At 51.1% G+C, this 27,364-nt stretch overlaps 1 protein-coding gene and 1 pseudogene across 1 annotated transcript; one reads left to right on the top strand and one right to left on the bottom strand.

Annotated features, from left to right (window-relative positions):
- Positions 1-13: 13 nt before the first annotated feature.
- Positions 14-26,888, top strand: QRICH2 (glutamine rich 2). Its single transcript, XM_072939625.1, has 21 exons — positions 14-823; positions 974-1,066; positions 2,257-2,316; positions 2,748-2,858; positions 11,812-13,063; positions 13,319-15,175; positions 15,613-15,698; positions 16,241-16,338; positions 16,837-16,951; positions 19,702-19,956; positions 20,701-20,823; positions 20,909-20,983; positions 21,174-21,338; positions 21,458-21,579; positions 22,181-22,246; positions 22,508-22,609; positions 23,224-23,427; positions 23,854-24,001; positions 24,365-24,452; positions 25,187-25,315; positions 26,668-26,888. Exons 1-21 carry the CDS (start codon positions 302-304, stop codon positions 26,868-26,870), a joined length of 5,874 nt encoding a protein of 1,957 aa, XP_072795726.1. The 5' UTR covers positions 14-301; the 3' UTR covers positions 26,871-26,888.
- LOC140686370 (cytosolic 5'-nucleotidase 3A-like) lies at positions 9,030-10,324 on the bottom strand (annotated as a pseudogene).
- Positions 26,889-27,364: the final 476 nt, after the last annotated feature.

Raw genomic sequence — 27,364 nt, 5'->3', positions numbered from 1 at the left:
CCAGGCGAGGGCAGTCCAAGGCTCGAGACCGAAGACTGGAGATCGGAGGTCAGACGGCAGAGGCTTGGGCGGTGCCCGGACGCCTCCCGGGAGACAGGTGCCGTTTCCCGGGGTCGAAGAGTGGGAAGCCCGGTGGCCGGGCGCTTCCTCTCCATCCTTCAGGCAGGCTCCAGGCCGTGATTGGTTTTCGGCGTGGCTGGACCCAGGGGCAGGGGGCGCCCCAGGACCTTGCAGGGGCCCCGAAAAGCCCCAGAGGCGTGGCGAGCAGTGAGGGGCCCAGGACGGCCCCTAAGAGGGCACGATGCTGCCTGCGACGGCAGCCCCCTCGGTCTCCCTCCGGGAGCTGGCCGACCTTGCCATCGGCACCCCGGAGGTGGGCGCCGTCAACTTCACGGCCCTGCACACGCTCATTGTGGCCATGCTGAAGAACCTCAACCTGGAGAAAGTGCGGACCGACTTCCAGTCCCCGTTGCCGGAGCAGAGCAGGTCCTTGGAGTCCGCTGGGCCCCCGAGCAGCACCTCCAAGCTAGCTGTGCCCAAAGAGAGGCGTAGGAGCAGTGTGGGCAGGGCGCAGCCGCAGGCGCTGGAGAGCCAGGTGAAGGACCTGGGTGGGCAGGTCCATGATCTCAGCCGGCAGCTCAAGACCATGGGGAGCCAGGTGCAGGCCATTGTGGCCCACGTGCAGCACCTCACCGGTCAGGCAGGCATGCTGGATGAGAACACCCGGGACTGGCTGGAGGCGAAGGAGATGGCCTTGCTGATGCAGGGAAAGGCAAAAAAAGAGGCCACGAAAATCAGGAAGGACAGCCAGCCAGTCCCCCAGGTGGGCACGCGGGGCCTGGGTGGGCTGTCTGCCCCCTCCAGGCTGCTCTCCCCTGCCCCTGGAGCTGAGCCCCAAAGGCGCACCAGGGAGGAGGCGGGAGCAGGGAGGCACTGACCGCGGGGCCCACGGGGCCCATGCTCTACCTTGCAGGGCACGGAGCTGCTCCAAGAAGTCATGGAAGACATGAAAATCCTGAAGGAAGCCCACAAAAAGGCGAAGGAGTTCCCCGAGTTGCAACCTGAGGTGAGGGTGGTGGGGATCCCACCTTGGGGAGGTGGGTAGCCCTCCCTCCCCTCTGCAGCCTCCTTCCTCTGTCTCCGCCCCCTATCCCCATTTACACAGAGGTTCACCTGTCACTTGTCCAACACCCAAGCATCCTGAACCGACCCAGAGAGGGGCTGACAACTCCGAATAGTCTTTGAGTGAATTCCCTTCAAACTAGAATAAAGAAATAAGGTGGTGGGTGTTGAGAGACAGAGCTCAGTCCAGGAGGAGGGGGCTGGGATGGAGAGGGTTCCGAGTCACCACACCCACTCCCTCATCCGCAGCCCCGGCAGCCAGCACCCCTCTCACTTGGATCTTTGTTTCCTCGGAGGGAGAAGCACAAATCCCTCAGAGTAAGCATTTTCCAACGCACAGGAGAGACCTGAAGCGTGTCAATTCCAGGAGCTACCAGGCAATGCTCCTGTTTCAGGCCCATAAGAGGCCCAAGTAGGGGATTAGAGCTGGAAAAAAAGAAGGAGCAATTAGGGAGAGGCTGAGAAGAGAGACTTGAGGGAGAAGAAAAGCTCAGAGGAGGCGGCGGCCAAGGCACTGGAGGGGACCCTCAGATCCCAGGTGCCCACCTCAACTCAGGTTTTCAGACCCCAGCAGGTCTCATTTTCGCTCTGGGATGCTTTTCTAGAGTGTAGTGTTTTTAAGTTAGGGGTTGTAGACTAAAAGCTTGTTTTACCTTTAGATTCATAGATTCTGGAGGTTTGCAGAAGTTATGTAAGGAGCCACTTAAGTTTCCGCAATTCGCTTTGGGTTTTTTGAGGTACTTCTCTCTTTAAACAACACAGGCATTCAGACGCCCTTGAAGTACCCAGTCATTTTTGTTCTTGAGAGTCAAGGTCAGCCTCATTCAGCAGTGCTGGGATGTCTCCCTAGTGGGCTGTAAGAAATGCATCCCAGGAGCAAAGAAATGCTCCCATCCCTGCATCATCACTGCTCTCGGCATTCTGTTCCCCGGTACACCTCAGCACCCTCCACTTCTCTTCCTCTTGTTGGCCAGAAAGAGAATGGGGAGTTGGGCTCACGAGCCTTCTCTTTGCCCTCTGCTCCTCTAAGATCCACGTACCCCCTTTCCTCTTCTCCCTTGTGTGCGTTCATGTATGTGTAGGGGCCACAGGAGGGGCTGCTTTGATTCTCAGTCTCTGAACTCTTTTTTCCAGAAAATGCTCCAGCGGATTGACGAACTGGAGAGGATAACTAGAGACCAGGATGATCTCCTGGTAATTTCAGCCGGTTCTGTGGGAAAGGGCCCTCTGGAGGCGGGGGAGCTAGGGGCTGGGGAGAATGCTTCCCCACAGCCTGGCCGTCTCTCTCGGGGCTCATCCAGACTCCCACCCCAAGTGTCTGCCTCCCTCCAGGGCAGGATGATATATGCCCTCTGCCTCTTGGGGTGCTGCCCCTGGAATGAGGGAAAATTCTTTCCATCCCTACCCAGTGGTCCATCCGGGGCTCACATGGGACAGGAAACCAGTCACCCAAGACTCACTGGCTACTTGAAGGACAGTGACATCTTGAGGCTGTAGAAGGACCCACCCAATCCTAAACTGTTCCTAAATCTTCCTAGGATTAAACTAGGTGTGTGCTTGTGTGTGTGTGTTGTGTGTTTGGGGTGTGTGTGTGTGTGTGCATGTGTGTGGTCTATCACCATCAGGAATTAATCACCCGGAAGCTGAGTATGATGCCTGCTTCAGAAGATGCCACCATGGTCACCTGGGAAGAGCTGGAGCAGGCGATTACTGACGGCTGGAAAGGCTCACAAATGGTGAACAAAGTGGGCAGGGGGCTGGGCAGTAGTGGTCTTGGGTGGGGCCCCCGAACCTCTCCCTTTTATGGCTGCATAGTATTCCTTTATGTGGCTATTTGTCATTTATTTCACAAGTTTTCTATTAGGGATAATTTTAATGTTTTTATCCAATCTTGTAACAAACTATGCTTTGTAAGATAAATTCCTAGAAACAGAATGCACATCTGTGCTTTGGCTAGCATTTGCCAAATTGCCTTCCATGAGTGTGTTTCCAATTTGGACCCCCCCACCAGCAACGTAGGAGAGAGCTTGCTTCTCAGTATCCCCACCGGCACTGTCTGTTGGTACTCACTTGTTTTTAGTTTGGCCAGTAGGTTAGATTGAAAACAGTATCTGAGTGTGGTTTTGATTGGCTCTCATAGCTTTTCAAAGTTCCTCAACAGTCTGTCCTGAAATGCACAAGTCCCTTCACTCCTAGTGGTCAGAGGTGACCAACCCTGGACATAAAACCTCTTCAGGGAGCTTTTTGCTGACACTGACTTGTACACACCAGGTGCATGCTGTTGTGTACATAGGTTAACCAAATAGTCTTCCAATCCCCAAGCTTCATTCATCTGAATAAAACAGGTATTTTTATTCAGGGCAAGGATCAGCTGCCCTTTTGGTGTTGACATTCCTCTTCCAGTGGCTTTGTGTATCTGGGTCACTCAAAAAAGGTTCACATGCATGTACAGACACGCAGGCAGAAGAGAGCGAGCCCTTTGGCGCCACCAAGTGGCCATCTGGGGGCATGCCGTTATCATCTGGGTACTGACACCCTTAAGACCTATGCGTAAGCATAGACATCAGCACCTCTAGACATTTTCACTTCTCCAGAGATAGGAAAGTGTCAGGGTTCCAACAGTTTCTCATAATCATGAACAGCCCCTGAAGCAGATGAGAATATATATAAATAATTAAACAATTTTTGAGAAGCAGGACAGCAGGTAATGAAAATTTCAGCCCTTACACGGACCATAATGAAAGCAGCGGAGAGTCGCACTATCTCGAGTTGCAAAAATACAACACACTTGAGCCTCATTTGTGCGTGTGTGTTGGTGGTGGTAACTAAGGCGACTGTGAGGCACACCGTCTGCCTGCATCATAAGTGAGAGCCAGGCTGGAAGGGGGGAGAGTGAGTACAGGGGACTGGGGGAGTGGTGAGCACAGAGGAGTAAAATTCCATACTAGGAGAACCAGACGTGAGGATGGAGGCTGCATCTGTTCTTGGAGCAGCTACAGTTACAGGAGCTCAGAACTCGTGTGCAAGATGCCTGTCCCAGGACTTGAGGGTATGAGAGGGTATGGACTGCTTGCTTCCAAAGGCACGTTCTGGCGGCCGACAGGGCAGTTCCTTACACCTTTGTTCACACACCCAGGGATGCCGCTGCTGCTGCTCCCACTTCTCCTCCTCTTCCTCCCCTCGCCTCTTCCTTCTCCTCATCCTCCTCCTGGTACTTCTAATGGTCAGAAAGAATGAATGACTTCCTTAACCAGGAAGACCCAACCATTTTTCTAGGATTTCAAAGTGTTTGTTCTGTGAAACCATAGCTTAGGTTTTAGGCACTGTGCTAAAGTGAATAATGGTCCCCAAAGATAACCATGCTCTAATCCCAGTGGCCAGTGAGAACACACCACCAGTGGGGTGGTTGCCAGCCTCACCTTGGCCAGGGAATCCCCTAACAATTGATGCTGGCCAGGGGATTTGGACCAAATTGCAGATGACATTTAAGATTATGATAACTGGAACTTGGATCCTGACTAAAAATGATTGTCATGGGGGTGCCGACACAGCCTCCAGTTAGCATTAAATATACCCAAACGAGAGGGCAATGGGGCCACGGCTAGCTGATTTATGGAGAAGCCTGAGTTTTTTCCCCCCACATTTAAAAATTGACTTTTTATGTTCATATTTTTTAAATAGACTTAGTTTTTTTAGAACAGTTTTGGATTCACAGCAAAACTGAGCAGAAGGTACAGAGATTTCTCATACACCCCCTGCCCCCCAACATGCACAGCCTCCCCCACTATCAATGTCCCCTACAAGAACAGGACATTTGTTAGAGCTGATGAACCAGCAGGGACACATCATACCCCCTGAAGTTCATAGTTCACATTAAGGTCCACTCTGGCGCTGTGCAATCTATGGGTCTGGACAAACGTATAATCACGTGTGTCCATCACTACAGTATTGCACAGAGTAGCTTCACAGCCCTCAAAAATCCTCTGGGCTCTGCCTCTTCATCCCTCCGTCCCCCCAACCCCTGGCAACCCCTGATCTTTTCAATGTCTCCATAGTTTTGCCTTTTCCAGACTGTCATATTCTTGGACCCAAACAGCATGTAACCTTTTCCAGATTGACTTCTCACTTAGTAACATGCATTTAAGATTCCTCTGTGTCCTTTCATGACTTGATAGCTCATTTCTCTTCAGCGCCAAGTAATAGTCCATTGCCTGGATGCACCACAAATTGTTTATCCATTCACCCACTGAAGGACACCTTGGTTGCTTTCAAGTTTTGGCAGTTATGAATGAAGCTTCTGTAAACATTCACGTGCAGGTTTGGGGGCAGAAATTTGCAACTCCTTTGGGTAAATACCAAGGACCATGATTGCTGGATTGTGGTAAGGGCATGTTTACTTTTTGTAGGAAACCTGAACTGTCTTTTGGAGTGGCCGTATCATTTTGCATTCCCATGGGAATGAATGAGTGTTCCTGTTGCTCCGCATCCTTGCCAGCATTTGGTGTTGTCGGTGTTCCAGATTTTGGCCATTCTAATAAGCATGTAGTGGGATCCTGTTTTAATTCACATTTCCCGGTGACATTCCTCATGTTGGTAATTTGTGTCTTTTCTCTTTTATTCCTGATCAGTCTGTCTAGAGGTTTATCAATTATATTGACCTACTTAAATATCTAGCTTTTGGTTTCCTTGATTTTCTCTGACTTCTGTCCACTGCTTTCCACTTTCATCTTTACTGTTTCCTTCCTTCTGCTTGCTTAGGATTTAATTTGCTCTCCTTTTGCTAGTTGCTTAAGGGTCAAGCTGAGGCCATTGATATGACCTTCCTTTCTCCCAGGATTGGCATTCAGTGCTGTAAATACATCCCTAAGTATTGCTCCAACAGCATCCCACAAATTATGGTATATATTTCAAGATACTTTCTATGTCGCTTTTGATTTCTTTTTTAATCCATGACTTACTTAGAAGTCTGTTATTTTGTTTCTAAATATTTGGGGGGTTTCCAGGGATCTTTGTGTCACTGATTTTTAATTTAATTCCACTACAGTTAGAGAACATAATTTGTACAACTTGAATCCTTTTGAATTTATAGATGCACATTTTATGTCCCAGCATATGGTCTATTGCGGTAAACATTTTATGTGTACTTGAAAATGATGTGTCTTCTTAGGGTTAAGCTGTGTCTCCCCAACCCCAACCCAAAAGATGTTGAAGTTCTAACCCCCAGTACCCGTGAACATGACCTTATTTGGAAATAGAGTCTGCAGATGATTAAGATGAAGTCCTTACGGTAGACTCTAATCCAGTATGACTGTGTCCTTATAAGAAGAGGAAATTTTGACAGAGAGACAGACAGACAGGGAGAAAACAATATGAAAGCATAGGGAGAATGCCATCTACAGGCCTGAGGCTACCAGAAGCTAGGAGAGAGCATGGGACAGATTCTCCTCCACAGCCTTAGGAGGAACCAACCCTACCGACACCTTGATTTCAGACTTTTAGCCTCCAGAACTGTGAGAGAATACACTTCTGTCATTTAAGTAACCCAGTTTGTGGTACTTTGTTATGGCAGCTCCAAAAAATCAATACAACATTCTTGCTGACTTCCTGCTTGCTTCTGTCTATTATTGAGAGAAGGGTATTGAAATGTCTGACTATAATTGTGGTTTTATTCATGTCTCCTTGCAGTTCTATCAGGTTTTGCTTTACGTATTTTGAAAGCACTGTTATTAGGTGCATAAACATTTAGGGTTGCTATGTCCTCTTGATGAATTGATTTCTTTATATTAGGAAATAAGCTTTTTAAATCCCTAGTAGTAATCTTAGTTCTGAAGTCTACTTTGTCTGATATTAGTATAGTGATTCCAGCTTTTTTTTTTCTTTCATAGATTTGACCACAGTATATCTTTTTCCATTCTCTTTAGTTTTCACCAATTTATGTGTCTCTAAATAATGTGTGTTTATTATAAGCAGCATACAGTTGGGTCTTACTTATTTAACAAATCTGACAATCTCTGCCTTTTAATCAGGCTGTCTAGATTATTTACATTTAATACGATCATTGATATAGTTAGGGTTGAGTCTGCCATCTCGAGATTAGTGTTCTCTTTATCCCATCTTTTCCTTGTTCCTTTTTCCCTCTTTTTCTGCCTCTTTTGAATTATTTGAGGGTTTTTTTGGGTAAACTTCTTTTGTTGGTGTATTAGCTAAAATTCTTTGTTATTTTAGTGGTTACTTCAGGATTTATAAATTTATATATCTTTAAATTATCACAATTAACCTTCCAGTGATATTAAACCACTTCACAAATAGTATAAGAATTTTACAATAATATACTTCCAGGTGCCTTTATTCTGGGAGCAGCAAACTTTTCTGAAAGAGCCAGGTAAATATTTTAGGTTTTATGAGTAATGACAGTCTTTGTCACAATTACTCAACTCTACTGTTATGATGTGAAGTCAACCAAGAACAATGCATAAATGAAGGAGTGGATCTGCGTTCAGATAAAACTTACTAAAATCAATGATGGGCTGGATTTGGCTCAGGGGTGATAATCTGCCAACTCCTGCTTTATGCTACCGTTGCCATGCCTTTTACTTTTACATGTGTTATAAACCTGCAGTACATTGTTTTTATTTTTGCTTGGTCAGTTATACTTATACATTTAGAGAGATTTGAATGATAAGACAAGCATCTTATACATTTGTCCATGTCATTACCATTTCCAGTAATCTTCATTCCTTTGTGTAAATGCAGATTTCCATTGGTATCATTCTGTGTCTGCCTGAAGGATTTCACTTAACATTTCCTGTAGTGTGGGTCTGCTGTGCATGAATGCTTTCAGCTTTCATATGTCTGGGAGCACTTTTACTTGCCCTCTGTTTTTGCTGACCTAGTTGGTTTATAGTGTAGTTCACGTCTGCTTCCTTGTTGGTCTTCTGCCTGTTTGTCCCGCCCCTTACTGACAGCGGGGCACTGAAGTCTGCGGCTGTTACTGTCGGAGTAGCTGTCTGTCCCTTTAAGTCTGGCAGGTTTTCTTCGTGTATATTAGGGCTCTGTTGCTAGGTTCATATATATTTTTCAATTGTTAAGTCTTCCTAATGAGTTGATTCTTTTATCAGTATGAAACGTCTTTTGTCTCTAGTGATAATTTTGTCTTCACAGTCTAATTTGTCTGATTTCAGTACAGTCACTCCAGCCCTCTTTCAGCTGCTGTTTGCATGGTTATCTTTTTCTGTCCTTTTAGTTTCTACCTGTCTTTTCCCCTTAAATCAGGATGTCTCTCATAGACAGCATACAGTTGGATTATGTGTAGTTTCTTTCTTTCTTTCTTTTGCTTTTCATTTCATGTTTATTATCAGTGTTTTAATATAGAACATTTTGTAATGATTAGTGACATGTGGATACCAACATTTTTTTGAAACACCAAGTACCAGTATTTTCTGGAAAATATTGATTTTTCCCAAAACAAAGTAACCACGTGTACCACAGTTTCAGGAGATGTTTACCATCAACACAATTCAGCCAAACTACAAAAAAGGGCAGGACTTAAAGTCATGCATTTTATTTTATCACTTCATAAAACTTCTGTTCAACCTTCTGCAAACTTTGCCAGTGTATAAAGACTCCTCAACAATTTTGTGATAACATAAACCACTACAAAAGTCACTTGGGAAAAGTAAGGAGTTGTCTTTCAAATTTTGGCTTAAGATTTTTTTTCACCTGTTAAAAAAATATGGTGAGGGGTATATTGAGAGAGAGGGGTGGAGAAAAAGAAGCTTTCAGTTAGTTCATGGATCCAAAATGTCTTAAAATACTTCAGTAGTGTAAAGGGAAAATGTCAGGAGCAAGAATATACTATAAATTAGAGTCTTTTGGCAAGATGAACAGATGAGTAGTTCTGGTATCAATTACATCCAGAGGAGAGAAATCTTCTTGAAGAATGCCTGCTTATAAAATCTGTGTAAGATAGACTTAGCTATCTCCCATGACTCATCTTTTATTAAAACAATATTGTTTAAGTCCATGGCTTTCTGAATCTTATCCCCTCTAATGTGTTCAACGTTGGCTATTCTTTTACTTATTTATTTTTGGTGTAGGGACGGGAGGTAGTTATTAGGTCTATTTATTTATTAGTGTTTTTTTTTCCTTTTTTATTTTAATGGAGGAACTGGGAATTGAACCCAGGACCTCATGCATGCTAAGCACGTGCTCTGCCATTTGAACTATACCCTCCCCCTGTAATGTTGGCTATTCTGTCTCTTGACCCTCAGCTTCCTTGAGGGTCTCCCAGCAGAATTATGTTCTTATCTTTTAGTTGATTGAAATATTCTGTCAAGGCACCATCATGTTTCTTAAAGTCATGAATTAGGTCTCCTTTAAGTCCTTTGAGTATACCCCCATTTTCATCAAAATCCATGAAGTTGGACACTACTTTGACATTTGGAGAATACACACCAGCTTGACGGATAACTTCCTTTAGTACATCACCGATACCAGCCGGAAATATGAACAGAGGAAGACTGTGGTTTGGGTGCTTATCGAAGACATTGTTAAATCTTTCCTTGAGTATAACATCACATTCTGCCTCAATTTCTTTAAGTTAAGCTTTTAGTAGAGCTGTGCAACGGCAAGCTACATGATCCTTAGATTACCATTCTACAGCATGAAGACATTTCTCTTCTACGGTAAGAACAGGATCTATTTCTACAGCATAATATTTTCTCTTTAGTTGCAGTAACTTTTTTTGACATTGTGATCTGTAGCCAGTTTCCAGTTGTCAATAACGTTATGACATGCTGGGCATCTTCCCTTCCTGGGAAAACCCATTTAGTGTCATATCAAAGTCTGTCATTATCTGAAGTTCCTGTGGTAAGACCACACATAATTTCTGCTGCTCTTGTAGGGTTCTTTATATGAACTGAACTTTACTGAAATTCTGATGATGACTCATCATTTCTTGGTTATCCCATCTTCCTTAAGCTACTGTGAGTACCTCTGTTCTTGAATTTGTCCTAGAAGAGCAACACAGGTGGCAAGCAACATCCAGAGATGCAGGGATTGGATACAGCCGTCTCGATGATTTGGTCTTCTGCCCTGTCTTCCTCTTTAAGGTGAATATGTGCTGGGTCAGCACCACGGCTGCCACCAGCGTCACAGACACTGGCGCTCCCACTGTGCTCTCCTCCTTGGCTGCCCAGTCCATGGACGGAGCCCCATGTGCCCCCAGGCCCAGAGAGGAAACTTCAGGCCTCCTGGATCATGGTTCTAAATCCATTCTGCTGACCTCTGCCTTCCAATTGGAGTGTTTAATTACTGATCGAGTTTACATCTTCCATGTCACAATTTGGTTTCTAGATGCCTTCTCTTTTTTGTCCCTTTATTATCGTCTTCTTTTGTGTTAAATACGTGTATGCTGGTGTACCATTTTAATTCCCTTGTATCTTTTACTGTATATTTTTTGAGTTTTCTTAGTGGTCCATAGCCGTGTTCAGTGTAGGGCTGATTATCCTCTAGTTCCAAGGCAGCATCTTTCTGAGTCCTCTGCCCCGAGTGATGAGTTTCTCCAAACGAGCTGGTAGAAACAGGCTCTGTTCCCAGCCCCATGAGAGTCTGGGCACTGTTCCCTCCAGCCTTGCAGATGGTTCTTTCCCCAGTCTGGGTAGTTTTCTCACACGTACATGTTGGTCATTTCTATGCTGAATACCCAAGGGAGACTCTCTGCGGGTCTGCTGAGTTGTCTCTGCGTGCTGCTCCTTTCTCCCTGATTCTCATCTCTGTGTCCCCCCACACAGGGAGCCTGCTGGGCCCTCCTCGAGTCCCCTCCCTGCGCTACAGCCTGGGAACTGTCAGGGCAGGAAGCCGACACAACAGTAGAGCCGCCATATTTTGTCTCGCCTTCCTGCAGGGATTGCTAGCCTTCATTAGCTGGGACCCAGTGTCTAGAAAGCCACTGTTTCATAGTTGTTGCTTTTGGGTGGTGGTGGTTGTTGTTACAGACAGGAGGGTAAATCCAATCCCAGTCCCAACTGGAACTGGCTGAATTCCAGCCCAATTACTCCATTTGGGCTGGAAATGGGAATAATGCATCTGTTTGGTTTTTTTCAAGAGATTCTTAGTTTTCTAATGTATGAATGTACCATAAATATGTTGGTCTCCTACTGATAATCAATTTTCATAAACAATGACGCAGACTCTGTCTTTCATATATATCCTTTTGTGAGAGTTCATACAGAAAATTCCCGTCTGTGGACTTTCTGGGTTTGTGCTTTATATTTCTCAACATATGGTTTACTTGCCCTGCAGGGTACACATCTACCATCAGCAATGGGTCATTGATGGGGTGGACTTTATATTTTCAACTTAAATTCCTCATGTCCTTTATTTGTAGACTCAGTCAGTGTTGGAGTGGATCACTTTTATTTTGTAGGTTTCCTCCTGTCTTTTATGAGGGAAATCACATATTATTATGCCATTTACAAATGTGCAGATTATCAAAACTCTGGAGAACTATCCTTCAAGAATGTCCATGTCAGCCTTTGTGTGTCTAGTTTAGTTTGGGGGACAAGATGATATTTTTTTCCAAGAGCTCTAAATCATCTTCGTCAGATACTCCAGATTCTCTTCCCTCCAACTCTTCTGATGAGTACTTTTTACTTATAGTTACTGATTTCTTTCCTCCTCCTCCACCAGGTCTCAGAGTCATCAAACGGACTTCCTAAGCACAAAGCGCAGGCTTCCATAACATCAAATGATACAATTCCAAGTGGAGCCTTCACCAAGCATCCCAGTATTGACCAGACTATGGAGTCTGCCAGTGGTTTGAGCACAGATAAGACCTTATCAGGAACCAGCAGCATAGAATACCCCTCTGATAGGGTTACTGGCAGGGAACGAAGCAGAGGTCCCTCTGCTACTGGGTCTCTTAGTAGAGATCAGCACTCAAGGGCCCGTGATGAAGCTGGCCTGGCCAAACCCCGTCACCCCTCTGTGTCCCAATTCAGAGCAGAGTCAGATCATCGCGGGACTAGGGAGCAGGATGCCTTAGCACATCTGCGAAGAGAAGAACAAGAGGAACACGTTGGCCCGTTTCATCAGGACATACCCTCAGCCTCCTTGGCCAGAGATCGGCATCATCACTTGTACCTGGATCAGCACGGGCGAGCGTACATTAGCCAGGGTCAGGTCTATGCCAGCCCAGAGCAGTATGGATTCGGACCACTTGGCATGGATCAGCTTGCATCTCGACATCCTAGCATTTATCCACATGGGGTGGTACCCTTCAGTGTGGGTCAGCTTGGAGTGGTGCCACCCAGAATGGATGAGCAGGAATTGGTACTACCTGGCATGGTTCAGAGTGATATAGTACCACCATTGGTCCCTGGCAGAGACCAGCAAGGATTAGAACTACCTAGTACAGATCAGCCTGGTACAGTCCCACTTTGCACATATCAGCCTGGTGTGATACTTCCTGGCACAGAACAACGTGGTCTGAAACAGCCTGGCATGGATGAGACTGGTATGGTACCACTTGGCATGGATGAGCGTGGATATGTGCCTCTTGGCATCGATCAGCATGGATTTGTAATACAGCGCATGGATCAGCAAGGATTGGTGTCACCTGGTTTGATAAAAGTTGCTGCAGATCAGCAAGGTTTTGTACAGCCCAATTTGGAAACATCTGGCTTCATACAGCCTGGTGCAGTTTGGCCTGGTTTGGTGCAGCCTGGTGCAGGTCAGCCTGGTTTGGTGCAGCCTGGTACAGGTCAGCCTGGTTTGGTGCAGCCTGGTGCAGGTCAGCCTGGTTTGGTGCAGCCTGGTGCAGGTCAGCCTGGTTTGGTGCAGCCTGGTGCAGGTCAGCCTGGTTTGGTGCAGCCTGGTTTGGTGCAGCCTGGTTTGGTGCAGCCTGGTGCAGGTCAGCCTGGTTTGGTGCAGCCTAGTGCAGGTCAGCCTGGTACAGGTCAGCCTGGTTTGGTGCAGCCTGGTTTGGTACAGCCTGGTGCAGGTCAGCCTGGTTTGGTGCAGTCTGGCTTGGTGCAGCCTGGTGCAGGTCAGCCTGGTTTGGTGCAGCCTGGTTTGGTGCAAGCTGATGCAGTTCAGCCTGGTTTGGTGCAACCAGGTGTAGGTCAGCCTGGTTTGGTGAAGCCTGGTTTGTTGCAGCCTGGTGTAGGTCAGCCTGGTTTGGTGCAAGCTGATGTAGGTCAGCCTGATTTGGTGCAGCCTGGTGCAGGTCAGCCTGGTTTGGTGCAGCCTGGTGCAGGTCAGCCTGGTTTGGTGCAGCCTGGAATGTATCAGCCTGCTTTGGTGCAATCTGGTGCAGGTCAGCCTGGTTTGGTGCAGCCTGGTACAAGTCATCCTGGTTTGGTGCAGCCTGGTGCGGGTCAGCCTGGTTTGGTGCAGCCTGGTTTGGTGCAACCTGGTGCACGTCAGCCTGGAATGTATCAGCCTGGTTTGGTGCAGCCTGCTGCCGGTCAGCCTGGTTCGGTGCAAGTTGGTGCAGGTCAGCCTGGTTCGGTGCAACCTGGTGCAGGTCAGCCTGGTTTGGTGCAACCTGGAATGTATCAGCCTGGTTTGGTGCTGCCTGGTGCAGGTCAGCCTGGTTTGATGCAGCCTGGTGCAGGTCAGCCTGGTTTGGTACAGCCTGGAATGTATCAGCGTGGTTTGGTGCAGCCTGGTTTGGTGCAGCCTGGTGTAGATCAGCCTGGTTTGGTGCAGCCTGGTGCAGGTCAGCCTGGTTTGGTGCAACCTGGTGCAGGTCAGCCTGGTTTGGTGCAGCCTGCTGCCGGTCAGCCTGGCTCGGTGCAAGTTGGTGCAGGTCAGCCTGGTTCGGTGCAACCTGGTGCAGGTCAGCCTGGTTTGGTGCAGCCTGGTGCAGGTCAGCTTGGTTTGGTGCAGCCTGGTGCAGGTCAGCCTGGTTTGGTGCAGCCTAGTGCAGGTCAGCCTGGTTTGGTACAGCCTGGAATGTATCAGCGTGGTTTGGTGCAGCCTGGTGCAGGTCAGCCTGGTTTGGTGCAGCCTGGTGCAGGTCAGCCTGGTTTGGTGCAAGCTGGTGCAGGTCAGCCTGATCTGGTGCAACCTGATGCAGGTCACGTGCAATCTGGAGTGGATCAGCATGATTTGTTACAGCCTGGTACAGGTCCACAGAGCTTTTTTCAACCTGGTGTATCTATGTCTAGCTTGCTTCCACCTGGTCTGGCACAGCCTGGTGCATATATGTCTAGTTTAGTGCAGCCTGGCGCCTATCCACGTGGTTTGGTCCAACCCGGTGCCTATCCACGTGGTTTCATGCAGCCTGGTATCGATCAGCGTGGTTGGGTTCAACCTGTAATAGAACAGCATTGGTTGAGGCAACCTGGTATAGATCAAGGCTTGACACCACTAGGCACAGAGCTTCATGGTTTTTCAACATCTCATGCAGATCGTCGAAGTTTTATATCACCATACCCATACCAGCAAGGTATGCTACCTCCTGGCAGAGATCAGTATAGCCAGGTGTCACCACTCCTGTCAAAGAGTCAAGGTTTGGCATCACCAGCTAGAGACCAAGAGGGTTTGGTACCAACAGAGACTTACCAACAAGGTTTGATGCAGCCTGACCCAGACCAGCCTGGCCCAGCACCGTTAAGCACAGGTGTGGGATCTGCACAGCAGGATCGAGAGCATTTAGAAACATCTGCACCAAATCAACGTGGCCCAGGGTACCAGGGTATAGATCAGCATGTCCAGGTAGATTTGAATCCAGATCAAACATATGACTCAAGCAGACCTCCAGTTTCTGTTCAGACTTCCCCAACCCAGCAGGCCCCCTATCTCAGGAGCACACAGTCCCTTGACTATTTCCACCAAGGCTCATCAGATAGGAGTGATATTCAGAATGAGAGACACGATTCACTGGATAAACTGGCTCCGAGCTTCCCCATGGCGGTGGAAACGTTCCGTCTGATGGGAGAGCTTATAGGCCTCTATATGGAGCTAAAGGAGAACATGAAGGATCTGGATGAGGAACAAGCCGGCCAGACTGACTTGGAGAAGATCCAGTACCTGCTGTCCCTGATGGGTGGGTGCCGCGTGCCCGGAGGAGCGGCCATTGTCCTCCTTAGTTGATTTCGTCCTTCCCGCCCCCCGGCCTTAGCTCCTGGCAGCTGGGCCTCTGCCTGAGTCCCTGAAAACAGTACTTTCATTATTAGCCATTCTGGGTTCTCCCCAAGACTTCAGGGTCCAAAAGAAACAATTAAACCAGTAGGCGTGAAGGGGCCTTTGTCAGACTCTGGAGAGCAGCTGGGAAAATGTTGGGGCAGGGAAAACTGTCACATTGGGTTGGGCAGGGAGAGAGAATGTTGAAAAATTCAACTTAACCTTTGCACATTCACAACTCTAGCTCCAGAGAATAATAAGAGTTGGGTGAAAATTGAGGGTAAGTGGTCCCCTTGCCCTGGGGACTGGGAACCCACGGAAATCTCACCCTTCTGACCCTAAGGCCACTGTTCTCCATAGTCAAGAAGACCATACCTGCTGACCTGCTGGAACAGCTGAAGACTTTAAAGACCTTGACCAAAGAAATTCAGCAGGAAAAAGCAAAAGTAAGGGAGGGTCTGCCTGTTTGGCCTTTGCATGCCAACAGTCCCACTTTCCATTTGTATTTTGATGGATTACACAGCCCTTTCACTTACACTGTTACCCCCTGGATCTTTAAAATCCCCTCAGATGGGGAATGCACCTTAGGTGTCATCGTGTTCATTTCCTGGATCCAAAACCTAATATTCAAAGCTGTTCAAATTCAGTTGAGCCAACAAGGAGGCCCAAGCTCCTTTCATTACATGTGACCATTTCCACTAAAACCCACTGTCACTGGAGTAGCCTTGGAGCCAAGTTTGTGGGACGGTCTGGGACCAGCAGTCACAGCGAGGCCCTGCTAGATCTCCAGTCATTCTCATAATGCCAGTTATCTATCTCTGTGGGATGGATGGATGGGTGGATGGATGTCAGGAAGGGACCTTGGGTTTTGTCAGAGGATTGGATTAGGATTAGCTGGTGGGGCAAGGGGCTTGCTTGAGCTGCAGAGGTACCTTAAGAAAGCAGAGATTTCAAGCCTGCTTGACCCTCTTTTCCATTGGGTTTGTAGTTGGACCGGATGAACAGAATCCTGGAAGGTGATGGGAAGCAAGAAATAGGGAAGGAGGTGAAAGCTGGCCAGCTGAGCCTGCAGCTGGGGATCCTCAGGTAAAAGCCCCCTGCCAAGTGCAGCTGTGTCCCGGCATCCCATGTTCTCAGCCAAGTGGGTGACAGCAGCTTTTGGTTCACTCATCCCGGAACTGACCCCTGTCTTTGACCCGGATTGTGTCTGCTCCCCATGTTGTCCATAGCTAGTTCAAGTTGCCGGGGGAAGTTTCCCAGGTTCTGAAAACAGCTCAGCACCAGGGCTTGGAAGAGCCACAAAAAAAAAAAAAAAAAAAAAAGCTCCTTAGACTCTGTCCCCAGTTGGAGGCTTCAGAGCATCTGCTAAAACCCCGAAGAGCTAGGTCTCACCCTCTTAGGCCAGCACACTGGGCACCCACCTCCAGGACAGGCAGGACCTTGGACTCCTTAGACAGAGCCTGCTGGAGGGGGGCGTGAAAGAGCCCCAGCCTCCACCCTCCATCCCTGACGGCCAGGGCACTGCCCTGCGGGGCCCAGGCCTCTGGGCTGGTGGTGGGGCCCGACCAGCCCTCTGGCATGCAGGGTCACTGTGGCTGACATTGAGAAGGAGCTGGCGGAGCTGAGGGAGAGCCAAGAGAGGGGCAAGGTCAGCATGGAACACTCGGTCTCCGAAGCCTCCCTTTACCTGCAGGATCAGGTGAGGATTCCACACTCTTCAGCCACAGGGGCCGGGGCCTGCCTCAGAACTGGCTGTGGATGGTGGGGATACTTGACTCTTACCTGATACATAATTTGCAAATATTTTCTCCCATTCTCTGGGTTGTCTTTTCACTGCCTTGATAGTGTCTGCCTCTAAGTCTTGAGTGGTGCTATCCTTGGTCACCCCAGAATGTTCCCGGTGAGGAGCGTCTGGACGAGGAACAGCCCTCTGAGGGTTCGCAGAAGGGTCAGAGAGGAAAAGCTACTGGACCCAGAGGGGCCCACTCTTCAGAAGAGTGTAGGCTGTTCTGTGGCAAGAGTCTTGCTGAGCTCAGGCAAAAGGGAGCTTGGTTGAAAGTACATACAAGTACAGGAAATTGGGGAAAGTGGAATTTCCAGGCCAAGGGGGCAGTCTGGCCCGGGCCGCTAGCTGTCTGTCTGTCTGTCTGAGTCCTCTTTTGTGTTTATCTTTGCCTCTGTGTCCCTTTCCTTATCCAGCTCTCTCAAATACCCCCACATTCCTCTTCCCTTTTGCAATCTCTCAATCAGCTTTCTTTCTTTTTTTTTTAATTTTTCCTTTCCAGTTTCACTGAGACGTAATGGACATATGGCACTGTATACTTTTTGTAGGAGGGAAAGGGGTAATTAGGTTGTATTTCTTTATTTGTTTGAATGCAGGTGCTGGGGATTGAACCCAGGACCTCATGCTTACTAGGCACACGCTCTACCACTGAGCTATGCCCTCCTCGCTCAGTCACCTTTCTTATCTCTCACACACGGTCCTAAGTGGCTGCCCCAGTCCCTGCAGTGTCACACACTTCCAAGAAAGGGGGCCTGAAGTTGGCTCAGCCCCCCTCTCTGAGCCAGGAAACACATCACTTTGGCCAGTCCAGTGTCTGCCCAGGACTAGTCATTTATGGGGATAAACAGGGACCATGGGATCCAGAAAAGAGCAGAAGGGCCAATGGAAGGAATTTATTCTCACCCAGACCATGAGACCCACTTCCCCAGTGGTGGTAGTAGTAGCATTTATGACATTCTTTCCTTTTTATTAAAGTGCAGTTGATTTGCATTATTATATTAGTTTAAAGTGTACAACATAGTGATTCAATATTTGTATAGATTATACTCTATTTAAAGTTATTATAAAATAAGGGCTATATTTCCCTGTGCTGTACAATACATCCTGTAGCTTACTCATTTTATATAAAGTAGTGCATACCTCATAATCCCCTACCCCTATAATGTCCCTCCTCCTTTCTCTCTCCCCACTGTTAACCACTGTGCTCTATACCTGTGAGTCTGTTTTGTTGTATTCACTGATTTGTTTTATTGTTTAGAGTCTGCCTATATGTGACAACATACAGCATTTGTCTTTCTCTGACTTATTTCACTAAGCATAATACCCTCTTGGTCCATTCACATTGTGGCAAATGGCAGAATTTCATTGTTTTTTTATGGCTGAGTAATATTCCATTGTGTATATACACCCAATTTTCTTTATCCATTCATCTGTGGTTCGAAGCTTAGACTGCTTCCATGTCTTGGCTACTGTAAATAATGCTGCTGTGAACATTGGGGTGTATGTATCTTTTTGAATTAGTGTTTTCATTTTCTTCAGATTACACCCAGGAGTAGAATTGCTGGATGATAATTCTATTTTGAGTTTTTTTGGGAACCTCCATATTGTTTTCCATAATTCACATTTTACATTCCCACTAATAGCATGCTAGGGTTCCCTCTTCTCTACAAACTTGTCAACATTTGTTATTTGTAGACTTTTGGATGATGGCTATTCTGACTGGTGTGAGGTGATATCTGACTGTGGTTTTGACTTACATTTCTCTAATAATTAGCAGTACTGAGCATCTTTTCACGTGCCTGTTGGCCATCTGTGTATCTTCTTTAGAAAAATGTCTGTTCAGGTCTTCTGCCCATTTTTAAATCGGGTTGTTTGTGTTTTTGATACTGACTTGTATGAGCTGTTTATATATTTTGAGCATTTACCCCAGTCAGTCATATCATGGGCAAATATTTTCTCCCATTCAGTAGGTTGTCTTTTCTTTTTTGTCAGTGGTTTCCTTTGCTGCACAAAAGCTTTTAAGTTTAATTAGGTCTCATTTGTTTATTTTTGCTTTTGTTTCCTTTGCCTTAGGACACACATCCAAAAAAGCCTATCGCTACGATTTATATCGAAATGTGTTCTGCCTATGTTTTCTTCGAGTTTTATGGTTTCTGATCTTACATTTAGGTCTTTAATCCATTTTTAAAGTTTTGTACATAACGTGAGAAAATCACTTTCTCTTATTGTTATTTACATGCTAGATGTGGACAGAGTGTGTGTGAACCCACCCCTCATGTCCCCAGGGCCAGGAGCAGGGCCTGCATGTCATCAGGGTCCTCTAGGTCTTTATGGACTGACTAATGGACATCACCACTCTAGGATTTAGCTAGGGACGTTTCTCACGTGGCACGGATGGGCTGGCGGCTGGAGGAAGGTCCGGAAGCCTCCTTCCTGCAAGCACTGATGTCAGCATTAGTACTACACTCCCTGGGGTTCTGTTTACCATTTAATGGGTGGACATCGAGGACCCTGATGGGCTGCATACCCCAAGAGGCACAGAAGCTGCAGTGACTGCCCGGATCATGGCTGGCCAGGGGCAGAAGGCACATGCTAGCGGTGACAGTGCGGACACAGTGTGGCTGTGCCTTGCTCACTGCCCCACTCCTGCCCTCTTGCCTGCACAGTTAGACAAGCTCAGGGCGATCATCGAGAGCATGCTGACCTCGTCCTCCACACTGCTGTCCATGAGCATGGCCCCTCCAAAGGCCCCAACACTCCTGGCACCTGGCCAGATTGACCCTGAGGCCGCCTGCCCAGCCTGCAGCCTGGACCTGAGCCACCAGGTCAGCATGCTGGTGCAGCGCTACGAGCAGCTCCAGGACATGGTCAACAACCTGGCTGCCTCCCGACCCTCCAAGAAGTCCAAGCTGCAGAGCCAGGTGATGCCGCTCGCCTCCCGTCTGCACAGCCGCTCACGGCCCGTGGATTGGGGAGCTGCTGGTGGAGTCCCCAGGGGTGGGGTGTTTGGGCCTCAGGGCCACTTTTCCATGGTGGAGCCCTTTCATGACCACACAAAAGTGCCTGGTCTCTCCCTAGGGTCACAGCAAGGGCAGCCACAGAGCTGGCTCTGGGGACAGGGGACCAAGCGGAAGAGCTGGCTCCAAGGGCAGGGACAGCACAGCTGCCTGAGGGCTGGCAGTGCCGTTCACGTGCTTCAGGGACGCTGGCCGAGCTTTAGAATTCATTGCCCCCAGCTTCCCGCTGGTCTCGTGGACCCCATCCTGATTCCCCTCCAAAGGGCAGGCCTGAGTCCTGCCTCTAGGATTCCAGAATTCAGATTCAGCTCAGGGCAGGTGGGGAGACTGTAGCCCACACCCCAACTCCCAGGGGCCCTGGGGCAGCTCACCACTCCTGGGCCTCAAGACCACCTCTCCGCATCACCCCTACTGGTGGACCAGGTCCCTCGAGTCTGGTCTGTGGGGAGGTGTCCGGTTGGGCGGACTGTGGGAAGGGCAGAGAGCCTCTCCACTGTCAGTGGGAAATTGTGGAGGCCCCTGAGGAGAGCCAGGATGTGGTCCAAAGTTGGTCTGTCTGCCGGGTGATGTTTTAAGGGCTGACTTTCCAGGGGCAACAACACCCCTGGGAGTGGCCTAGGGAGCCTGCCTTTGTCCTTCCTGCCACAGGATGAAGAGCTGCTGGGCCACATCCAGAGCGCCATCCTGCAGGTGCAGGGTGACTGTGAGAAACTCACTGTCACCACCAGCAGCCTCATCAAGGACCATCAGCAGAAGCAGAAGGACATTGACGTGAGGCCTGGCAGGGCAGCAGGGGCGAGGCTGAGGCACGCCCCCAGGTCCTTGCTCCTCATCCTCTGTTCCCTCGGCCCCCCAGGTGTTGTACCAGGGTCTGGAGAAGCTGGAGAGGGAGAAGGCCAACCGGGAACACCTGGCGATGGAGATTGACATGGTAAGGCCAGGCCTGAGAAGCCACCTGTGTCCCAGGGAGGTCTCACTGCTCATTCTTCAAGAGGCCAGGAGAGGAGGGGAGCCCAAGGAGGATGTGGGCCCAGTGTCGGGGTTGACACTGTGGGGAGTGGGGTCCCTCCATGACTCTCTCCCATCCCGTGGGGGGGGGGGCTCGTCCTCTCTCCGGGCAGAAAGCCGACAAGAGTGCCCTGGCGGCCAAAGTGAGCCGTGTCCAGTTTGATGCCACCACGGAGCAGCTGAACCACATGATGCAGGAGCTGGTGGCCAAGATGAGCGGGCAGGAGCAGGACTGGCAGAAGATGCTGGACAAGCTCCTGGGGGAGATGGACAGCAAGGTGAGGGCCAGGAGGAGACTCCAGGACCCCTTGGGTTGGGACAACACCACCTCCTCCAGGTCCTGCAGACCCCCAACTGCTTTCTCAGAGCTTCCCCGGTCCCTGGTCCTCTCCTGCAGCTGGACCGCCTGGAGCTGGACCCAGTGAAGCAGTCACTGGAGGATCGGTGGAAGTCATTGCGACAGCAGCTCAAAGAGCGCTCTCCACTCTACCAGGCAGACGAGGCAGCTGCCATGAGGAGGTGAGGCCCAGACGGGGTGAGGGCAGGCAATGGGCAGTGGGCGGGAGGGTCCCCAGAAGAGCAGCTCCGGCCAGGACATGGTTTGCTCCCAAAGAATGGCTGATCCTGCCTCAGACTGTCCCACAGGAGGAGTTTTAGAGCCTGAAAAGTCTTCAAGCTCAGGCCAGATCAAACTACAGTGGGGAGAGGGAAGGGAGGGAGGCGGAAGGTTCTCTGGGCACAGCTGGGGGGGATCACAGTTCCCAGAGCTGAGGGCACTCCCCGGGGCCTGGCAGCTTGAGTCCCAGGATTTCCATTTGTGGCCGCCAGAGGGCCCCTAAGGCTTATGCAGCGCATCTCTGGGGGCACTTGGGAACCCTGCTAGCTTTGGGGTTGGACAGGTCGGTGCTGGATGTGTGCCCAGAAGCTGTGTGTCTAGGAGCTGGTGAGTTTCTGGGGAACAGGGCCCAGATCTGCCTCTGGTGGCCTGGAGCCTGTCACCTGGGCACTGAGTGTCCAGCCTGCCTGGCCTACAGAACACCAAGCCCCCCGGTTCTCCATCTCCCCCATTCCGGATCCTCTGGGCAGGGCACACACCCTGAGTGTATCCCCTCCCTCACAGGCAGCTCTTGGCGCATTTCCACTGCCTCTCATGTGACCGTCCCCTGGAGACACCTGTGACTGGACAGTGAGTGACCCCAGCTGGTGGCGGTAATGGGGGAGGGCACAGCAGGGCTGCAGCTCCTCTAGTCCCTGCCTGCCTCCAACTCCTGTCCTCTCCTCTTTCATGAGTCCACTCCACTCCGTCTGCCGGGCCTGCTCCTGCCCCTCGTCCTTCAGTCCCGGGTGGAAAGTCTCCGTGGGCAGGTGGAGTGTGGGGAGTGGGTGGTGGGCTTGGACGATGGGGTCTCTCACATTCCAACCCTCCCTTCTCCCTGGCCACGCCCAGAGTCATCCCCGTGACTCCCGTGGGCCCGGGCCTGCCGGGGCACCGCTCCGTCCGCCCCTACACGGTCTTTGAATTGGAGCAGGTCCGGCAGCAGTGCCGCAGGTATGGGTAGGGGCGTCCTGTGCAGGGCTTCACAGGGGAGGGGTCTGGAGGGCCAGAGCAGGGGCATCTCCTCCCGGCTGGGAGGGCTACTAGGGCGCTTTCTGAAGGAGCTCCCAGGAGAAGAGTGCAGCCCTGGTCACACCTGCCTTTGGGTCCCTGCTGGGGGTCCTGGTGGGACATTGCCTCTGAGACCCCCCTTTCCCTGCTCATATCCAGGCATGGCAGGAAGGGAGAGGGTAGCTCGATAGTTGAATAGGGGGTTGTGTTTCATGCTCCCTGGGACTCCTGCCCTCCTCCCTGCAGCCCTTCCACCTCCTAAGGATGGAGTTTAGCGTAAAGGACGGTTTTCAAACTGTGCTTAGAGCCCCAGGGGTGCCAGGGGTGCGGGCCCTGGGTGCGGGGCCGATCTCAGCCCTCCCGCCCCAGTGGTAGCTGGAGGAGCTGGGCTTCTCTCCATCCGGCTCTCCTGAACGTTCCCAGCTCAGGAGCCTTCCTCAGCGAAGAGTCTGGCCCTGGTCCCTGGGGTTCTGCCCCCACAGGGTCCTGCTGGAAGGGGAGGACAGAGGGGGCCAGGTTCTGCTGAGCCTGGGCTCACCCCTCCCCTGGGCCCGCAGCCAGAAGCTGGGCAGCGCCGCCTTCCCCCGGGGTGACCTGGCGCAGATGGAGCGGAGCGTGGGGTGCCTGCACAGCATGCACTCCAAGATGCTCATGGACATTGAGAAGGTGCAGATACACTTCGGGGGCTCGGTCAAGGCCAGCAGCCAGATGATCCGAGAGCTGCTGCAGGCCCAGTGCCTCAGATCCCCCTGCTACAGACGGTGGGTGGCCGGGCCGGGCCCAGGAGAGCCTGACACAGGTTGTGCGTGTGTGTGTGTGTGTGTGTTTGAGGGAGAGTATGTGAGTGTGTATGTACTTGAGAATGTGTGTGAATGTGTGTGAACACGTGTATACGTGTATGAATGTGTGAGAGTATGTGAACGTGTGAATACATGTCTTGGAATGTGTCTTTGTGTGGGAATGTGTGTGACTATGTGTGTGTGAACACATGTGAGAAAGTGTGTGAGTGCGTGTGGCCCTCAGGATGGCCCTGCTGGGAGGCCGCCCTGCTCGCTGCCCGCTGCCCTCTGCCCTCTGCCCTGTCCTTGCTCCAGCCATGGCCCCCGAGACCCTATAGAGAGCCGCCCTCTTCCCAGGGCTGTCCCAGGTCACACCTGCTCCTGGTGACTGCGCCATCTTTGTCACAGGCAGCCAGATACGGCCGATCACACCTACTCGCCAGTGTCCCGGCCCTGTGGGGGCAGCCACACGCTCACCTACCCCTACCGCCGCAGCCGCCCACAGCACCCATTGCAGGGCCTGTACCCCCCGGAGGAGGTCCAGATCGCCATGAAGGTCAGGGCGCTGCCTGAGGGTGGCGAGGGAGGGAGCCCTGACGTGACCGTAGACACTCAAGTGGCTCTGGGAAAACCACTAGAAGTCACCTTCTCGGCCCTCGGCCCTGGGTCGGTTTCTTAACCAGACCCAGTTAAAGCCTCAGGTTCTTATGCTTTCCTGGGAAGAAGAATGCCACCCCGGCCACCCGCCCACCTGGCACTACTGACTCCTGGCACTGCGGGCCCCCTTCACCCATCACTTGGCCCTGGTGCCCCCTAGAGCTCCCTCAATGGTTCTGAGCACTGTTTGGTGTCAGTGCCAAGGCAGGATGGGAGGGAAACTGAGTACCACATGGTAACGGATACCTGCCCACCTCCACAGCACGACGAGGTGGATATCTTGGGCCTGGATGGACATATTTACAAGGGACGGATGGATACAAGGTTACCGGGCATCCTCAGCAAAGAGAGTGAGTGTCCAGCTGGCCCAGAGGCCCCTCAACGTACTTGCTTGGGTCTCACAGGGGCTGTCCAGCTCCTGGAGGCCCAGGCACTTCTTGGGGCCACCTGATCCTGGCTGCCTTTTCTTCTACTTCCCTGACTCCAAATGTTCCGGTTTCCAGAAGCCCCCACGTCCATGTTTGCAGGTGCGGGTGCAGGCGGGGAACAGCTGTCCAGTCGCAGCCAATTTGCTGGGATGTCATGGCCCCATCTTTTCTTGCCAGCCTTCACCCTCAGGCTGCCGCCCTGGTTTTCCTGCCTAAGCCTCTGTTCCTAGCATCACCGAGGCCAAGTCCTTCCCGTTCTTCCAAACTAAAACTGCCCTCTCCTGAGCCCTGCATCCACGTAGTGAATGTTCCCTCTGGGGCAGCTGTACCTGAATTATGCCGTTGATCACTTCCCACCGGCTCTGAAAGCATATGTGCACCTTTCTATTGCCTGCCCTCCCAACCTGTAAACCCGGGGTCAGAACTCACCCAGCACCTGGCACAGCCTCATGTGTGTGGGCGGGACTCCAAGTGAGTGGGTGGATGGATAGATGGACAAACATATGAGTGAAGGAAGGGCTTCTAAGGGGTAGATCCAGGAACTCAGACAGAGAAGGATGCCAGCTGAGGCCAGCCATGACCAGCAGCCCTCCCCACCCCCACGGGTCCACACAGAGCTCCCAGAACCAACCCTCCCCTCCACTGTCTCCTGGCAGACTCAGGAATTACAAAGCACAAGGCCAAGCAGTCCCGGCCCCACGTCCGCCAGCAGCGGTCCCTCAGTGACAGCAGCCATCTGCCCTCCCGGCCTCAGAGCGCTCAGATGGTGGCTGGCAACAACTCAGGTAGCTCCTCTCTGGCTGGTGGCTCCGCCACTGCCCCCAGCCTTTCCTCCTTGGCCCGCCAGGCCCCTTTCCTGCCCGCGGCTGGTGTAAACCTTTAGTTCCCTGGAGAGAGGAAGGCCTGGGAGCTGAGGGGTGGGATGGAAGGGAGGACAGAAAACCCACCATTACTGAAGGCTTGACAGGTGCCCGGTCTGTGAAGCTGATGCTCTGAGTGCCCATGTTTCACAGAAGGGGAAATAGGGGCAGGGCTGCTGCCCAAGCTCTGGCTCCAGGCCCAAGTCCTCCTCTTGCTCACGTGCTCCGGCTCTCCTGGAGTCCCCGCTATCCCCAGAGGGGCTAAATCCTGCTTGAAAGTCAGAGGGTGAAGGCCCCCCTCGGGTTCAGCCACAGGTGGACACCAGAGAGGGACACTGGCCTGCAGCCAGGAGGCTGCATCACTTCTGGATGACTCTGAGCACATCTCCCCCTTCTCCAGACCAATTTCCTCATCTGTCTATAAAGGGATGGTGGATTAGTGCTGCTCAGAGTTAGGCCCCACTGAGAGTGTAAGAAAGGTGCTGACTTTCTTCCCATAGAACATTTGATACCCACAGTGCTTTGCAGATGCTTGTAGGAGGTTCAGGAGCCCACAGCCCCAGCCCCAGGTCGCGTTACCATCCCTTACAGTTCCAGCACTCAGCAGCTGCCTGGCGGCCACGCTGCCTCGCCTTTAGTGAGGGTCCCTCGCCGGCCAGGCCCTGCTGAGGAACTTTACACATATGAACCAATTTTAATACTCACACACATTAAAAGGGAGGGCTGAGAAAGCTGGGGCACAGAGAGGTCAAAGTACTTGCCCAAGGTCACACAGCAAGGAATTCAAAGCCAAGCCACCTGGCCCCAGAGCCAGGGCTGGTGACAGAGGGGATACAGCATCCAGCAATGGACAGACAGCACAGGTGTGTGGCTCTGGCTCCCAGAACTGTTTCCTTAGGAGTACTTAGCTTTTTTCTCCCCAGCCCTAAACTGTCTACTCCAAAGGCACTTACAATATTCTGGGAGCAGGAGAGAGAGGGTGGGTAGTCTTAGGGAAAACTCCTGCACCTGTTTGTGTTAATACTGCCTAAATAGTCCCTGTATTAATAGGGGGAAGGTTACCAAAGAGGCAGGCTCTTGGCCCCCGATGTAGGCTTGTTTATTTTTAACTCAGATACAAAAGCACTTTGCTTAGGGGGCTTGTAGGAGGGCTTGCCCCACTCCAGCTTGAAGCCCCGGCTCAGCCTGGCTGCTCGCAACTTCCCTGGGCTTTGGACAAGCTGGGTTGGGCGTGGGGAGGGGGGAACAGCGCCATCTCAGCCCCTCCTGTCTCGCAGCTCCTCCTCAGCAGCAGAAAGACAGGCCCGTCTCCTCCGAGGGGCGCCTCTCCCAGCCCAACATGGCCCTCCTGCCCAGCCCCAGCGAGAAGGCAGACCTGCCGGCAGGGCTGGAGATGCACCTGGACGTGCCTCCCGGGGAGGGGCTCGAGGAGCCCACTCGGGGGCCGCCGTCTTCCACTACTCACCTGGCGGAGCTATAAATAAATGTTTAGGAAGCAGCTGGGGCGGTGAGGCTTCTCTGGTATCAGCTCAGGAAGGTGGAGTGGGAGCGAGGGGCCGCTGCAGGTCAGGCCGGCGGACCTCTTACAGCCTGAGGATTAGACCACTACCCCCAAACAGATGAAGTTGTTCTTCTCTGAGGGTGCGGGGGCTTCGAGGGGCGAGGAGGCAGCACAGGCCAGACCCCAGGCTCCAGGGACCAGCAGGACGGTGAGGGGTCTGACCTCGACTGGACCAGGTGCTGTGGCCTTCTCTGGCTCCAGCCCCGTCTTGCGTCTGGGGAGGCTGGCCTAGGGGGTGGCCCCGCTGACTGGGGCATTCTGGAGAGACTGGGATGCGTGATGTCTGAGCTCCTGGCTAGACCCTGGAATGAAGGTAAGGGGGGAGGCTTGCCCGCTGCTGGCTGGGAGCAGTGGCCAGCTCCTGGCCCGGCATGCCTGGGAAGAGCGGTGGCACCGGCACCGGGAAGGTTCCT

Source organism: Vicugna pacos, chromosome 16 (genome assembly GCF_048564905.1).
Source record: "Vicugna pacos chromosome 16, VicPac4, whole genome shotgun sequence".
In the NCBI taxonomy this organism is placed as follows: domain Eukaryota; kingdom Metazoa; phylum Chordata; class Mammalia; order Artiodactyla; family Camelidae; genus Vicugna; species Vicugna pacos.
This window is presented reverse-complemented; position numbering and strand designations above follow the sequence as displayed.